Source organism: Pipra filicauda, unplaced genomic scaffold (genome assembly GCF_003945595.2).
Source record: "Pipra filicauda isolate LSUMZ 115617 unplaced genomic scaffold, ASM394559v2 scaffold567_size291404_pilon, whole genome shotgun sequence".
Classification (NCBI taxonomy): Eukaryota; Metazoa; Chordata; class Aves; order Passeriformes; family Pipridae; genus Pipra; species Pipra filicauda.
This window is the reverse complement of record NW_024104717.1, coordinates 225,745-243,267: the sequence shown is the minus strand read 5'-3', so window position 1 is coordinate 243,267 and position 17,523 is coordinate 225,745. Positions and strand designations below refer to the sequence as shown.

Sequence of the window (17,523 nt, the reverse complement as noted above, 5' to 3'; positions counted from 1 at the left end):
AAAGGCAATACGCACACAACAGCACATTGCACAAAAGGCAGTTTGGACATTTTTTAATGCTGTTAGATATTCTGAACAGTAAAGGAAATACATAAATCAGAAACCAGGCTCTGAACATATATTGGGAACCAACAATTATTCTTTCTTGTCTTCATTGAAATCTCCCTGTTAGGTGAGCCATGGCCAGGTCTTCTCCAAGTGGGAAAAAATAGGACAGAAAAAAATAAAAGGAAGCTCTTTATTCAGAACAACATGTTGCTCTTAAGCTATTATGAGTAGAAAAAAGAGAATTTCCCTTCCCAGACATGATGACAGCGGGAGAAACAGATACATATTCCTGACTCTCCACTCGGCATAGGCACAATGAGTTACATTGTGTTATATATTGCCCATTATATACACAGAGTGAACAGGATCACAGCCAGCCCAAACATATAGCCATCATTCTAGGGTACGTGTGCTGAAAAAGAGCTATTTCTGCCAAGCTTCTTCATCCTCATGCTTGCTCATGGTCTCTCTAATCCAGTCCAGATAACGCACTACCTTGGTGTAAAGACCAAAGGTACCGCATTTCGGTCCCCAGGAGATCAGCCCTGCAACGTAGTACCGTGTGTCATTAAGAGGATCTTGGATAGCATAGGCTCCACCACTGTCCCCTTGACAGCTGTCCTTGCCCCCACCAGCACAGATCATATTGTCGGTGAACAGGTAAACAACAGAATCATCGTAGCCCTCTGGTTTCACAGATCGGCAATTGTCCATGTTAACCACGGGAATCTGGGCCTTCCAAAGATCCCTAGGTAGTTTTCCTCTCTCTCTCTGGCCCCATCCAGCAATGTAGCCCAGAGTTCCTTCTTGCAGCTCATATTCAGGTGATTTACCAGGAAGACAGAGGGGTGAGATGTTTGGACCCATCTTCACAGGATCCCTCAGCTTCACTAGTGCAATATCATTATCAAAATCGGTCCTGGTTTCTTCGGGCTCCTCCTTCCAACCAGGATGGATGAATGAAGCTTCCGGGATCAGATGTTCGGCATCATAGTCCAGAGATTCTTTACTAACATCGACTACCCCAGCATACATGGTGGGCTCTTCATATCCCTCCAAAACATGAGCTGCAGTCATTACCCATCTCTCAGAGATGAGTACACCACTTGCTCTTGGGTCATGGAAATACACCTGCCAGGGAAAGTTGCCCTTTTCTGCACGGGTGCCTCCAAAAATCCTTGCTTTGTCTCGGATGGGATTACTAGGTATCCCACAGACTGGAAAGAAAAGAAAAAAAAAGAGGAACCAGACGGGAGAATTAGCAGTTACAAACAGGGGATTCTTTAGTACCGCTAAAAACCCCATAGTTGCCTCTTTCCTGTGTCCTCTAAATCATTTTTGGTTCTGAGTAACCAATGTTTATATTCTATGCCACAGAGGTCACAACTAGCATTTACAGAGAAATTAAAGAAAATTTTATCAAAACTACTGTCAATACTCAATTTAAACTGAAAATACTCATTCTCAAATTCTTTTTTCTGGAAACCAGTTGTCACCCCGCCAGTAACAGCATTTAATTGCCTTCTAGCTGGCATTTTTCCTTTGCTGCATTATGCCCTTTACATGAAGGAATTGTCTTCGAAAAAATATTTGCTTAATTTCTTAGAAATAAAACACTGCTCTTTAATTTTTTTTTTCTTTTTTTGGTGAACTCCAGATACTCTCAAGTTAAGTGTTCAGGTTTGTTACTGATGTTTTACCATTTTTCCTCTCCATTCTATTAGTATGTAAAAATTAAGCAGTGTGAGATCTCATCTGTGGGTCTTATGGTTGTAGAGATGCTCCGTGCTTTTTGAGTAAAATGTTCTGTAACATTTTCAGAATGTGAACACCAAGGGCATAAATAAGATTGGCCATTCTAACATAACTAGGAAATTGATTTCTTATCACATTGCCTTGTTTACATTGAATCCTTAGTCATATAGTCAGAGATTAAGGAACTATAGCCAGCAGGCAGCTTCCAATTTGAATGAAGTAGAGTTTGTTAAAGAATTTTATATAATCATAGCAGGATTTAGGCTGGAAGGTACCTCTCAACGTCTCTAGTTCAACCTATTCCTTCCTAACTGCCCTCCCCCCTGCCCTCATAACTACGAAGTCAGGTTGCTCAGGGGCTTCTGATTATCTCTCAGGGTGGTGATTACTCAGCCTCTCTGGATAACAGTTCCAGTGCTCCTGGGGAGCATTTTTCCTTAAATACAGTCAGAATTTCCTTTGTTGCAACTTGAGCCTGTCATTGTCTTTTATTGCTGTGTCCTACTGAGAAGAGTCTGGCTTCATGTTCTTTGTAACCTCCTCTTGGGTGGTAAATTCCCTGAGCTTTATCTTACAATTTGTCTTTTGCACTGTTCATTTATACAGTCCAAGTCACTGGCTGAGCTGGCCCTTAAGAGGGTTGAATCATCTTCATCTGGATCTTGTACTTTGCCAGTGAGGATTTGGGGGTTTGAAGTAGTGAACAGGCCTCATGTACAACTAGGCCTAGTCATGCTGCCTCCTCTAAGAGGGTAAGCTGAACAGAGTGCAGTATACACAAGTTTTAAAATTCTCTCTATCAGCTGGAAGTTGAGACCCAGCTATAACTCCCAGCAGTCAGGAGCAGTAGCACTACCCTCCCTGGGAGACATAGTGTCTCCCAAGTACACAAAGAGAAGATGAGAAGGTCCTTGACAAGGATCTTGCTTGAGCTTTAAGACGTAGTAACTGTAGCTGAATACTGAAGGACGCATTAAACCTTAAGGGATTAGGCTATGACTTCCAGTCAGAGTAGTGGAAGGCCTTTCCCTATAGTGCTGCAGTGTAGCCTCGGAGAGACTGAAGACAGAGAGGTCCAGCATTGTCAGATATATTTTTGACCTGTCAGTCTTTTTGCTACTTTCAATGAAGATGGAGATCTAAAGCACTGAACAACTTGAGAATATGCACACTTGAAGGTGGGGCAACTGGTGCAGAAACACACACTGATGCTTGAAGAGGCCCTGTTATACCAGATATCTTATTATGTTGCCCATTTCTGTTTCCAGCTTCTTTCTCCTGCCTCATGGGGCCCACAGCTTTCAGAAATACCCTGTTCAATGTGACTCAAACATGAAAGGATCAACTGTACTTTCAGGATCAACAGTTTAAAAACACAGGGATGAAAGAAGCAGTGGTCTTCACAGGCCACACATATATACACACAGTTCTTGGTAGTACCTGGGGCACATTTTGGTAGCTTTGTTCCCATCTCTTCATTGACCCATTCTCCACTGGCTGAGCACTGATACACCACTTTGAAAACATGAGAAAAAAAAGGACTTCCATAAGGATATAATCAAGATGAAGAGAGGGTAAGTAGCATTACTGTATATGATGCATTAACCTTCTCATTTCCCAAGCAAGCACAGCTTGGTAAATATTGCTGTTATCTACCCACCACGGTGCTTCTTTCCCTTTTTTTATAAAGACCTCATTTAATACATTTCTTGAGTCCTTTACTTTTCTACCAGAAATCTGTGCTACGTGTGACAAAAACCTCCATGGTTCGCTCACAAGGCAAATGAGAGAGGACTTGCTAATGCATTTAGGGTCAACAGTCCACGTACAGACATTGTTAGAGTGTATTAAACACAGAGGCAACACAAAACTACTGCCTGCAACCCCACACCAATAAGAACTTTTTCCCAGTCTTGACCTGATGGGATATAATACCAGCCCCATGACAATACCAGAACCATTTCTTAGGCCTTTGATCAAATAAATGTGATTGTGTAGCAGAGGAAATACTTACCATCCCCTTTGTTTTCTAGGGTATAGTAAGGTGCATCACACTGATACCGGACAGCAGCTTTATAGAGAGGCTCATGGAGTTCGGAGACATAGAAGGCTTGGGCGTTGTCAACAGGAGGGGGATCACCACAGTTCACAGCTGTAGAAACAAAATAAAAATGATTAAAGGGGCATCCTCACTCAACAATATGATTATTCTGTATGGTGGGGAACCACTCAGCTTCTCTGATCCCTGCACAGCCATGGGTGCTCACTTTCTCTGTCCCTTTAGCATGCTCACCTCCCAGTCCTTCAGCATTCACCTAATCTGGAGATATAGTGAATCTATAGCCTAAAGACTCCATTCTAGTCTCCTTCCCACAGTACAGAGATGAGTCACTTACGAACACAGCTCAAATGGGAGTTGCTCCATTCACCATTGTCCTGACAGCTGGAGTGAAAACTTCTGATGCTATCTCGTTGCTAGGGAAAAGAACACATGATCCATGTAAGTCTCTGGACATGAAATATATCTGATATAGGCGCTCCCATGGAGTGTCCTTAAAATACTGCTGTGGCTGGAAGAGGTTTCTGCTTACTACTGCTGTGTTGAAAACTTTGAGTCCCCAAAGGTACTCAGGGCACCTGATGGGAAGTGGCCTCATGATGTTGCTGAGAGGGCCAGAGTGGACACATGCTTTTTTATGTAACTTACCCTCACAATTTCATAGCCTTCCACACAGGTCACCTTCACATTGTCCTTTAAGATATACCTGTCCTTCTTTGGGTCAAGAACAGAGTTGGGGATGACACTCAGAGGACAGGTTACAGCTTTGAAGAGATAAGTGGAAATCAGTGATTATTTGGTTCAAGATTTACTTTCCTTCCAGCTCCCAACTTCTTTCTCCCAGTGATTTTTTTTCTCTAGTAAACAGGCCTCCTCTTTTTACTCAGTATCAGCAGCAGTGAGCATGTTAATATGCTATTGTACCATGAATTTGACCTGGAACAAACCCTCTCCCTAACTCAGCAGCAGAGTGAAGGCATTCCTAAGTGTTTACTCACGATCCCCATAGTAGCGTATTTTCCAGCCTTTGTGCTGTACAGCATGGTCTGTCTGGAAGATTATGTCAAGGATGTTGTTCCTAATTTTGATTTCAGGAGGACCTGGGAATTTGCTGCCACAATAGGGACCAAAATGTTGTTTTCCAGAGACAAGCTGGGAAAATAACAAACAAAAATAAATGAAAAATATCAAATGTATTTAGAGAAAGAGTAAAATGTATGCTCAATATGTACATATTCAAATGCATTCTCACAAACTCCAAAAGGCAACAGAGCTGAAAATAAAGTTAAGCAGTCAGAGAGTTTTCTGAATATGAGGAGGTTGATAGGAGATCCAGAGCACCCTGACTCCCTCCCCACACCTACTGTTAAGCTGTCGAGGCAAGTCCCATTTGAGTCGGCTGGTTCCACGTCGAAGTCCCCGCTGCGTATGGTCAGCACCACGAAGTAGCCTGGACTCAGAGCCACTCGGTACTCACACCGTGAGTTCTCTGGGTACTGGTCGGGATAGTTGGGGCTGGCAATCTCCCCTGAGAGCTCAGTGAAGACATTTCCACTGCAGTTCACTAGGATTAAGGAAGGAATGCAAGCAGGATTCAGAAAGGAAACGGTCCACGTGCGCTGCTGCCAAACTGCTTCATGCAATAACCATGTCACAACATTGTATCTCTCCAAGAAACTGAAGCCAGGTCCGCTGTCTATCCAGTTAGTCAGACTTTAATTCCTTTTCACCCTCCACCTGCAATTTAGGCTCCTTTCATCATGTTCTGGTCCTCATATTATACTCCTTTCAACATGCACCGTTTGTGACCTTGGAACTTTTTGATTCAAGCCAAGCAGGCCCTTGGCCATCTTTTGTGTCTTTATGGAACTGCCCTGTTTTGTTAGAGATTCAAAGACTCAAAGATAGCAGTACGCTAAGGGTCTCCATCACAGTCTTTATAGAATGTCATTTAATAGTTTCTTAATTCTCTTGACACAAAAATAAAAATAAGAGTGTTAAGAATATGTTAATAGAAATTTCCAAAATCACAGTCTACTGCAGTTCAGATTTGCACTGGGTTGGGTTTTTTTCCCCAAAATATACCTGTAACAAATAGCAGAGAAGGTCTTCCAAGTACAATATCTCACTTGGCCTAAATTATCTCCTGCTTTTGACCACAGCTCGTGTAGATGTCTCACCTCCACAAGTTCTGTTATCCTCATAGAGGAAATAATCTGGTGGACAGGTACAGAAGTAACCTCCAATGTAATTATTACAGTAATGACTGCAAGGCTCCTCCACAAAATCCGTGCACTCATCCAAGTCTGCAAATGTGAAAAGCGGAATCAGCCAAAATTAGGAGAAGGCCCTGAGGGCAAGAGAAAGATTAGAAAGTGAAGCAAACACTAAAGGATAATAAGGAAAAGGTATCTCTAAGACAGTATTTATACTGGCCATGTTGGAATGCAGTCCTGTCTGTTGGGATCTCTTTTAAATAAGGCATTCTTGTAAGGAAAACCCTTCTATCAGTTTTTTCTTCCTGCTCCAGCCTGCACACTACAAAGATTCAGAGGAGACTGTTTTAACCTTACCTACTGCAACATAGTAGGCTGCAAAACCAGTGAAGCGCTCCTCATTGGAAAAGTCTGATTGGAAGCTCAAAGTGAGGGTGTTGTAAGGGACATGAAATTCCTCCACAATCGAGGAGCCAGGGGCACGAGGTTTCTTCCGCCCACAAAGCACGCCTTCAACATGGTCACCAGACAGGATCTGCAGAAGAATTCACAGACCTCTTACTTTGCTACTGGAACATGTGTGATTACCAACACTTGATTCTTTCAGCTTATGGGTGCTAAAGTGTAGCTGAATGGAGCCCCTAGACAACCAGTTGCATGATATTTGTGAGACACTTGAGTAGTGCTCCCTCCTACTGACTTCCCAGCTGTGAAATACCTATCTTAAATTCTCATCTGGAAATTAATCCAGACAGTTCTCTGTTAACATCCTTTCCTCATGGCCACTTGTATAAAAAATGAGCACTTGTATAAAAAGTGATTCAAAATGGCAAAACCAATCCCTGACAGTCTGAAGAGCAGTCCAACGGGTTCATCTGTTTGTTGCAAAAGGACACGTTATTACAGAGCAAGTCCTACCCTAGTCCTCCTTGAAGGTCTCCTTCTGGTGGTGCACCTGTTCTTATTGCGCCTTTTCACACAGAGATACGGCAGGGTAGAATGGTCTTGTTTCTGCCTGTTTGTGTGCAAATGTTCCATCTTTAGTGCCTTATGGGACAACATGGAGTAGAGCTAGTTTTAAGAAGTCTGTGGTACATAGATCATAGAAAACTATGGTGGAAGGGACCACAGCACTTTATCTGAGTGCCCGCTATCCGTAACAGATGGATTGTTTCTAACCTCCGTCCTTTCCAATCAATCTCTGATTTCATTTAATCGTCTATGTCCGCTCATGGATTAATTCTGAATAATTTCAGGCACAGACAACCATTACCCTAGGAAAACGGTCCTTTTACATCTACAGTTCACTGGGTAAGAATATGCCTTGCAATAGGGAAGTGTCAGAAATGCCTAAGAAGGCTTTTCCTATGAATATGGGAGAAACATGAGGAGGGGGGACATAAATGGGACAATCAGCTAGCAGACAACACTCATGTGGTTATGAGGCAAACTCAAATCCTTTAGTGACTGTTAGTGGAGATATACTCAGTTATTTGGGCTTCTTGGAGCTCAGAACATGAAGGGTGTGCTTAACTCCTCTTCCAGCTCTGAGCTTTGTACACAGCTTTGCTGTTCTGTGTTCTAACCCATCTTCATGTCTTTTTCTCACTCAAGGACGGGGACGGTACCTTCACAAAGTCGTATTCGCAGCTCTGTGATGGTTCAAGATCCAGATGCGTGAAATAAAGGTGAATACCATATCCCGGAGGGACCTGGATTTCCCAAGATTCCTTCACATCATTGGGATACAGCTGAGGATAATTGGGTGACAAGATCTCTCCATACATGGAGGCCGCATCAGCCCAGGCAGGGAGAGAGAAGAAGATAAGGTACCTGAGAAAAGAGGAAGGAAGGTGGCATTGCAGAAGGCTTCTCCGTCCACATACATGCACAGTCCCCAGTGAAAAAGCTAGTCTTCAACTGTACACAGCATGCAGCAGGGCTCCTGGCTCTGGAGTTTTAACGACCAGTGCTGGGCCTGTGTGGGGATTGTCTTTCTCCTGTGACTTTTCACACAGGAGTACAACCTCAGTGGTGCTCTCTGGTTCTCTCAAGCTCTGTAAGAGCTGGTAATGCTGCAAGAGCTGAACACAAGGGTCTTAAATCCTATTCCCTACTTCATTGTCCTGTTCTTGAAGCTACTTGGGCTATAGATACATTCAGATCTGACAATCAGTACGGCATTACAGGAAAAACACCTAATTTATAAAATGAGATTACTAATAAACCTGAGTTCCCCTTGGAGATTTAATAACTCACCACATCTGGAAAAAGCAGTTCTTCCTTTCTGCAAACTTTCACGAACTGGACTTTGGAGTTACGATCTGGGACAAAAAACAGTGTGACTGATTAATGTTGCCTGTGCTTCTGCATGTCTGTTAAGTAGGTCAAAGACCCTAAAACCCCAGCTTGTGGAGACTAGGCCAATGTTTTGCTTCAGAAGCAAGTTTGTATCTCTGTTATCTTCCTGCATATAGCAACCCCAAGCATCAAGAAGGGATGCTTAAGCTCCATATTGACAAAATGGAGAGATGATCTCTATCTTGGTACTCATCAGTACTCACACTCTGTGACCATCAGGGTGTCCAGACACCATGCTGGTGCACAGCAAATTAAGACAGAAAGACATTTCCCACCCCCCTCCCCAGGTACCGAATTCATTCTTCTCAGCACCTCAAAAATCATTCAAAGACCCTGGGGTTGCGGAGCGGCTTGTCCTAACTCTTCTAGCTGTCAGACAGCAATGCTCGGAAATATTTTCCTTTCTCATTTCTAATGTTTGCAATATTTACCTTCTCTCCCTAGTTCATGTCTGGTTTTCTTCTCTCTTCGCTTCTCTTTCTAATCTTTCGCTTTTTCTTCCTGTGCACACCCTCCTCCAAACGCACCCAAAGCAGGGGTTGGGAAAGGGAGCTCTAATTCGCAACATCGCAGCACCCTCTATCTGTGGGATGCGGCTTACCAGCCTTCCCTCTCGGGTGAGATGTAGCCTTGTCAGCTCTCGGCAGGAAGGGGAATTCCCAGAAATAGTTGCACAATCCTGCTGGCCCAGGCTGCCAGGGGGAGTGCACAGGTCTCGTCTCTATTTTCGGGAAATCAGATGACTTTGGGGAAAAGGGAGGAGTATAGAGTTTTCGGTTGCTCTCCCTCTCTTCCTCTTTCCCCTCCCTTTTAAAAGTTGGGAACAACATCCAAAGGGTGTAGAAAAGGGAGAGTCCAATGCTTCTGCATAGAAAACTTGTTTGATCATCCTGTCCAGAGATCACTTTGCTGAAGTTCATTCTTACTGCAACCTGGTGGCCACAGGGCTGCTCCCACTGCTCCTCATTTGATGCTTCAGAGACCCTTTTAAAGGGGAAAAAACCCCCAAAAGATTTAATGTTGTGCCTCTCTGAGGCTACCAGTAGGAGTGGGAGTGCATGCTTTTGCTGGATTTGGTATGGAACACTCATGTAAGGGTTTAGGACTAGAAATTCATAACTACCTCTTTATTTGTCAAGTGCACTTCATGTAAGAGCATGTTCATCATGTTCACATTCATCAGACTTAGCCCCAGAGCAAGGTAGATCCAAGACCCTTACAGAAAGGAGTTTAAAGGCTTAGACTAGGTAGGACCCTTAATCCAGCCAGTGTCCACAGGCCAAGACTAAAATACAAACTAAAATCCCTGTCACTAATACTCTAGAAACCCCCTCGCCTCACAAACCAGCTGCGCTAGGATTGGACTGTAAATGAAAATGTAAAACTCCATTACAGCCTCTACTCTTTACAATCGGCAGAGCACACTCCAGGTCTTGTTATAGCCAGGAAAAAAGTGCTTCAAGTTTTAGCAGGCCATAGGCAAAGTGCATTAGCAAAGCCTGGCTGAAAGAGTTTTTTATATTGTCAAGGGAGAGAAACACCTACAGATGAATCATAACTGACTTCATTGTAGTCAGGATAAAGGCTTTGCTTGAAGAACATGACTAGTCTGTTTTCAATGTCAAACTGAGAATGGAGAGAGAGAGAAAACAGTGTCATCTCACTTCTGATATCTCTTGGGAGCACAGCTTGATGTTTCTAACTGGAATTTTGAGAATCAGGAAAACAGTGATGAAAGATACACAACAAATCATGGGGAGATGTTTTCTCCTCTGAGCTGAGAAAAGTAAAAACCCTGTCAGTGACTCTTCGAGCCACAATCATATTTTAGAATGGGTATGGCAGAAATCAAATGAGTGTGGACTGATATATTACGCATGTCATTTCATTGTAAGGGAATTGTATATTTTCATATAAAACCTGACTCGACTTGTCTGCAGCAGTGGTAGATTAATATGTGTGTGAATATTAATAATTCTTTAGAAGACATATACCTATTAATTAAGAAAAAGATTGCTGATGTTAGTTAAGTAAAAAAGTAGCTGCATTTTCTCAGGTCACATATCTGCATAATGCTAACTATTTATGCAGAAGACTGGTAATATCTATGTATATGTTTGCACTGAATACATATACAGCATTTGATTCCATTTGCTTAGATCTGTATTGTTTTTACAACTTGTAAAATGAAACAGCTAGGTAATATATTTCACAATTCACTGAAATGATGTCAGGTAACAATTTAAAAGAGGTAAAATCATGCCATTAAGTTTAATAAATGATAATATTAAGTTTGTCAATACAATATAATTCTGCTCAGAGGCACACGCATTCTCTTAAATTCCTAAATTACATGACCACATACTACTTTTCCCAAATTGCACAAGATAAACCTTTTCTTAAGATGACTCAGAGTTGAGTAGCTGTAACCTTTCTGCCAGATGTTATGAAGCACGGTAGTGTTCCAGGTTTCACAAAATTACCGTCTAAAACAGGCCTGACTGGTTTGTCTTCCCCCAGGAAACTGGGGGGGAAAAAAAGCTTTTCCCAAGTTCTAAAGAAAAGCCACATTTTCCCATCTGGAAACATTGAGTCAGTACCTAAAGCAAAGGGAGTAAATATCAAAAGAGAAAACAACATTAACTAAGTGAAATCCATCATGAGGGAGTCAAGGATATGTAAGTAACACGTAAATATGCTCCAACTACCAAGACCCTGGCAGTAATTTGCTTGTTTCCTGTTCTGCCAATAAGAGGATTCAGTGGGTTTTTTGCTCACTGCACTTCCCACTTCCCTCTTGTGATCCAGGGCAGTTTTGTTACCAGTCACTAAATTTGGAGCCTTGTGTAAACCCCAGGAAAACCTGCCAGTGCGGGTGTGTTCAGAACCTCTCAGTATAACCCATAGATTTCCATCTCTGCTTACGGTACCAGGGGCATTTTCACCAGTCTGTTCACCTCTTTTACTCCCTCCATCACCAAGTCTGAATGCAAAGGTCCCAGTAAAACCTGGGAGCTGGGAGCCTCTGCTCTGTGCACTGTACCACACTGAGATGCCTGCTGCCTCCTGACTCCCTTCCCCTATGCCCCTGGGTGTAGCTTCAAGCAGCTGTGACTGTTAAGCACAAGCAATGCCTGTACAAGCAATGCACTACATTTCCTACAAACAGAAGCCCTATAGTCAATCCTACTTTTCCCTATTCTGACTCACAGCTGAGATGTCTCACCGTGGGATGACTTCTGTGGGTTCTGCTGCGACCTTCCAAGGGATATCCATCTTCATGGCACACGTGGCATTCCAGAGCTGAAATTGTGGCTGAAGAGGAGCAGTTGCATCTATTAGAGTAAAATATTCCTAAATACTTTGGCTTACTTTCACTTAATCATGGAATGGTTTGGGTTGGAAGAGACCTTAAAGATCACCTAGTTTCAGTCCCCAGCAATGGGCAGGGACATCTTCCACTAGATCAGGTTGCTCCAACATGGCCTTGAACACTTCCAGGCACGGGGCATCCACAGCTTCTCTGGGTGACCTGTGCCAGTGTCTCAACGCCCTCACTGTAAAGAATTTCTTCCTAATATCCTGTCTAAACCTACCTTTCTTCAGGTTAAGGCCACTACCTCTTGTCCTATCACTACTTGCCCTTGTAAAAAGTCCTTCTCCAGCTCTCTTCAGGTATTCCAGCCCCCTTTAGGTACTGGAAGGTGCTATAAGGTCGCCCCGCACCTTTCTCTTCTCCAGGCTGAAAATCCCAGCTCCCTCAGCCCTTAAACCACAACGCTGTAAAACGTCGAGGTGAAGCCGCTGCTGGGAGAGGAAAGGCGACATTCCTGCGGCAGGAGAACCCGCCGGACTGAAGCCATCAGTGCAGACACAGCTCGCCGGTCCCAGTGGCACCGAGAGGCGGCAGCAGAGACCGGCCGGCCCCGGGGAGACACGGCCCGGGGGCTGCCCCGCCCGGCCCCACAGTGGATATCGGGGCAGTGACTCCCCTGGGTGACACGCCCCGTGCCCGGCACGGCGTGTCCGAGCCCTCCCACTAGGAACAGGGGCCACGAACTGCAGCTCCCCCGTTTCGTGGAGGGGGATTTCGGGTGCGGAGCCGGTGGTGCCTGAGAATCAGGCTCTGACATTGCGAAGGACAAGAGGAGACCTTGAGACCTTGGCCTCAGGCTGCCAAGGTTTAGATCGCCCATTAGGAAAAAGTTCTTCTCTGAAAGGGTGTTCAAGCATTGGAAGAGGCTGCCCAGAGAAGTGGTGGAATCACCATCCCTGGAAGTGTTCAGAAAACATGTAGATGTGGCACTTAGTGACATGGTTTAGTGGTGGACCTGGCAATGTTGGGCTGATGGTTGGACTCGATGACCTTAGAGACTTTTTCCTTCTAAGATTAATTTGTGCAATAATCTCCAGAGTGAAAAGGTGACATGATTTCAAGCGTACTATTCTCTCTCCACCTCCAACACCACAGAGTCCTAGTTTCTCTGTCTCTCTGGTTTGCATTCACCCACTCCTGAATTTTTCCCCTGCTGCCTCTAAGGCCTCCTATTCATCCATCTAATGAAAACTTATTTTCATGTCTTCTCCTGCCTGTTATTCCAAGCAGTCACCCTTGTCCCTCTATACTCCATCTCTTCCTAGTGGTTATTTCTCTCTTCATCCTCCCTGTGCTTCTCTCTTGACACCATGATTGCCAGCAGCAGACTTCTGTCCTATCTATTTTTTCTCTGACTCTTGCTCTTGTAGTATCTTCCTCCTCCCCATCAGTGTTCAACCCTAAACCCGCTCCCCAGATAGTTACCTTGTCCCAGGTAACTCACTCTTTTCCCATGGCCATTTCAGTCAGGGTAGGCACCTGTGCCTGCCTGGGAGAAGAGGCACTAGTGAGGCAGAGCACAAGATTCCTGTTTCAGTTCCTCAGCATACAAGAAATGGTCCCGGAAAGAAGGTACTGCAAGAGCTCTTGAGGAACCATCTGGGGTCTCGTGCAGTTGTGGCATGTGGGAAAGCTGCATGAACCACTGGAACACAGTCAATAGAAATGAATTTACAGAAGTTGCAGCAGCTCCATTCCCATATTGCCCCACCAAGCTCATGTGAATCTCAAGTTTCATATTAATACCTATGTAATGTTGTGAAATCACGGTGTATCTTCAGGACAATAAATAAATATTTTTGGCTACACCCCCTCCTCTCAAGCATGACACCACTATGATTATTAAAATAATAATACTACTGAAAAATAGCAGTACACTCATCATGATTCAAGACTCAAAACCAGCTACTGTGCTCTGACCCGAATTGGCTATCTAGCATTTAATCTAAACAGGTCAAATATAGCAACATTTCAAGCAACTGAAAACAGAATCTTGCAATGGAAATTGTTAGGGAATCTCAGGAGCAGATGCTGCTTCTGAAACCCATCTCTGACAACAGTAAATTACAGAATGAAAGTTCATATGCACTCTGTCTCACCATACAAGTAGCTAATCTCAAGTCTATTAAAATACTACAGTATTTAAAAAATTCATTTCACAAATAGTGGACATTTCTAGTAAGTTCCTCTTTGCACAAAAGAAGTGTGTCAGGGGGTTGTTGTCTCAGCTATTCCAGAACACAAAGGTCCTAGACCAGAATTTGGCTAGCCCAGCATACAGCCTCTAACTCTCCCCTTTTTCTGCAACCTCAGGTCTACAGGAGGACACCACTTGAGAGAGACTGTGGTCCAAATCCATTTTTCCTGCTACAAATGTGTCCTCCAAAACCAGACAGAGCACTCGCCTTTCGAAAAGCAGGAGTCTGCGTCTGCAGGAGACAGAGGTCTTCTTGGGCAGGACGTGTACCAGCAGAACATGCGGAAAGCTAAGCCCAGTGCTGTAAGCTCTTGTGCCAAGCCCAACAGAGTACCAGTGGCTGCAGCAACAGTGGCATGGTTGGTGCCAGGTTACAGCAGTCTGACCTTCAAAGCAAGGCCATTGCCCACAGAATCTAAGTAATCCTCCAGGCATGATCTAAGCTTTTATGAAAAGAGGACAAAAAGGGAACGGGAAGGATGAAGGGAGGAGAAGCCTGATGTGGAGGTTTAAGGGAGAAGGCAAGTGTATGGAGATATTTCCCTGGTATATTCTCCCATTTTTGGCTATCTAAAATGTAGCGACATACTGAGCCAGAAGTTATATCTGTATGTTACTGTTAACATGTCCTCAATGGATGTTTTTTACATGAATATTCTCATCACTCTTTAACTCATTCGTGGACTTTTAATATGATGATAACAACTATAGTCACCTGTCAGACAACAGCACAACTGAGCAAGATAGAGACTTTAAGAGGTAACCCCCTCAGAGTGTTAAATCTGTGGGATAATTTAATTATACCAAAGAAGGGACGAAGCTTGGTTATGAAGTGGATTCCTTCAGCAGTGATGCTAAGAGGCCTTTCTGTAATCTGGCTCTCCACTTTCATTACACTTCTACAAATGTTGAAATTTGAGAGGATCATTCCTTGTAAAACATGACAGGGGGAGGAATAGACAGCCATCATGCTCACATAGGACTCACTGAGGAAACTGGCCTAAACACCATAAACACACAATTGAACGTGGAAATGAGAGACAGATATTCCTTGGAAAGTCAACTGGCAAACAGTAACCAGTTAGGGTGGACAAACACAGTAACCTATTTGTAAAGTCTAACCTGATGGAGTCAGAAGGGTTTTTAAACCCCCACTGAACATCTTGGCCTGCCACTCTGCACCTTACACTGTCTTCAGGGGACCTCTGGAGATTGAGGCCGAGATCTCCCCTTCTTCATTCACTTACTTACTGCACTGATTATTACTCTTCATTTCCATTTTTCTCATTTTCTGTGAGAAAAAGTCATCTTCTGAACATCTCCAAGGCTGAAGATGTCCCAGCCTCTCTAAGCACCTGTTCCCATGGTGAACCACCCTTTGGTCCAACTGAACTTTCCTTTGCAGCAGCTTAAGGTCATTGCTTTTCACAGTTTCACTGTGGACCTCTGAAATGATTCTGGCTCAGTTCTCCCTTAGCGTCACGTCAAGTCCCATATTATTTTGAATGCATTTATTTTCTGAACTTTTTGAGGTTTCTGTCAGATCACTCCTTCATTCTTTTCATCCTTTGTCTGTTCTACTCTCTACACTTCTGCTGCACAGCCCAATGTGCAGTTTAACTGCTCTTTCAAGACTTTATCCTCTTCCTTCTCTTGATCTGTGCCTTTCCCACTAAGAAATGGAGGATAGGAGAAAATCCACATCATTTAAAGTGAAAACTGTGCCCACCGGGGCCTGTTCTCAGCAGGTGAGCCCATCCCACAGCCACACCATAAGCTCATGGCCAGACCTGCACCTGAAGCAGAGTAATCATATGTGCCAGCACAGACTGGGAGACAATGGGCTAAGGAGCAGCTCAGCAGAAAAGATCCTGGAGGTGCTGGCACACCAGCCCATGCTACACCCTAACAACACACTGGGTGGCATGGATGGCAGCAGAGTCAACAGGTGGAGAGAAGTAATTATTTCCCTCTGTGTGGCATAGATATAGTAGTATTTGGTTTGCTGCGTTCACTATGGACTCTCCAGCACAAGAGAGGTGTGAACCAACTAGAAAGAGCCCAGTGGAGGACCACTGGATAGGTGACTAGAGCTTTGATACCGAGGAATCTGGATTTGTTTAGCTTGGAAAAGAGAAGGGCAAGAGGAGGCAAGGCCTTTAGCCTGGTCTTCTATATAAGTGAGGTCCAGATGGGCGTGTTGCCAGATAGTCCCTCTTCCAGTCAGATTTGACAAGAAATGGGATCTCATTGGGGCTGCTGTCTAAATGGTGATGATAAAGAGGATAGAGCAGGATAAAGAGGATGATTTAGCACTGGCTCAGGAGGCCGGGGAGGCTTGGAGCTCTTCACCCATAAAAATGTACAGAAAGTGCCCAGGCAACACCCTGAGCAATCTGATCCAGGTTTGGAGTCCAGCTTGTGAGCTGGGGTTTGGATCAGAGACCTCCAGAGGTCCCTTTTCATGTGAATCTTTGTGTGAGCCTGAGTTTGCCCCTCCAGCTAAGTTTTGGTGCTACTGCTCACCTGAATGACCTAGCAGGAAAATGGTAACACAAACAATGGAAAGAGGATCACATCTGCTACACCCAAAGCTTTAGCTGAGGAGAACTTGGGGTGCACTCATGTACAGCTGCATGAAGGGATACGCCACAGAGAATCACAGAATATGCCGGGTCGGAAGGTACTCACAAGGATCATCGAATTGAACTCCTGGCTCTGCACAGGACCATCCTCAAGTCACACCATGTGCCTGAGAGTATCATCCAAACACTTCTTGAACTCTCTCAGACTTGGTGCTGTGACCACTTCCCTGCGGAGCCTGTTCCAGTGCCCAACCACCCTCTGGGTGAAGAACTCTTTTCTAATATCTAACCTAACCTAGGAGAAGGTCATCCAGTAGATGAGTTATGAGGAGGCTGTGTGGGCAGACCTGCCCAGTGACAAGAGTCACAGAATTGTTAGGATTGGAAGGGACCTCTGGAGATCATCCAGTCTAATCACCCATGCCAAGGCAAGGTCATCTGGAACAGGTGAGACAGGAATGTGTCCAGGTGGGTTTTGAATGTCTCCAAAGAGGGAGACTCCACAACCTCCCTGGGCAGTCTGTTCCAGTGCTCTGCCACCCTCAGTGTAAAGAAGTTCTCCCTCATGTTGAGGTGAAACTTCCTGTGTTTTGGTTTGTGGCCATTGCTCCTCATCCTGTCACTGGGAACCATTGAAACTGTGCCTGGCACTGTGGCACACTCAGTCAAGTGCTACAGGGACAGGGCAAGGAACAGGTGTTGCCATAATGCTGGTATGGGAAACGGATCCCTCTGGGCCACAAGAGCCAAGTACCAGGGGTCTGTCCTCCGGGGACAAATGGGGTGGTGGACCTGGCAGCGTTGGGGAAGCTCAAGCTGCACCCCAAGCCGAAGCTAAGGCCGAGGCTAAGGTTAAGAACAGGGCTGGGGTTGCGGCCGAGGCCATGGCTGAGGTCAAGGCCAAAGCCAGAACGCAGACCCAGGCC

General features: G+C 44.5%; 1 protein-coding gene across 1 annotated transcript; it reads right to left on the bottom strand.

The window, feature by feature from the left end:
* Positions 1-26: 26 nt before the first annotated feature.
* Positions 27-8,999, bottom strand: C1S (complement C1s). The gene is made up of 12 exons (XM_027710420.2): positions 8,871-8,999; positions 8,338-8,402; positions 7,707-7,911; positions 6,436-6,613; positions 6,043-6,168; positions 5,227-5,426; positions 4,861-5,014; positions 4,511-4,626; positions 4,200-4,278; positions 3,818-3,955; positions 3,244-3,318; positions 27-1,265 (listed from the first exon to the last, which is right to left on the bottom strand). The coding sequence occupies exons 2-12, from the start codon at positions 8,340-8,342 to the stop codon at positions 472-474; spliced, it is 2,070 nt and encodes a 689-aa protein (XP_027566221.2). The 5' UTR covers positions 8,343-8,402; positions 8,871-8,999; the 3' UTR covers positions 27-471.
* Positions 9,000-17,523: the final 8,524 nt, after the last annotated feature.

Bases quoted from the DNA above. Each gene is read 5' to 3' on its own strand.
- C1S (XM_027710420.2), bottom strand. The intron at 6,169-6,435 runs GTAAGGTTAAAA...TCACATTTGCAG, and splicing joins AGCCTACTATGTTGCAGTAG to ACTTGGATGAGTGCACGGAT. The intron at 4,627-4,860 runs GTGAGTAAACAC...ATCTCTTCAAAG, and splicing joins AATACGCTACTATGGGGATC to CTGTAACCTGTCCTCTGAGT.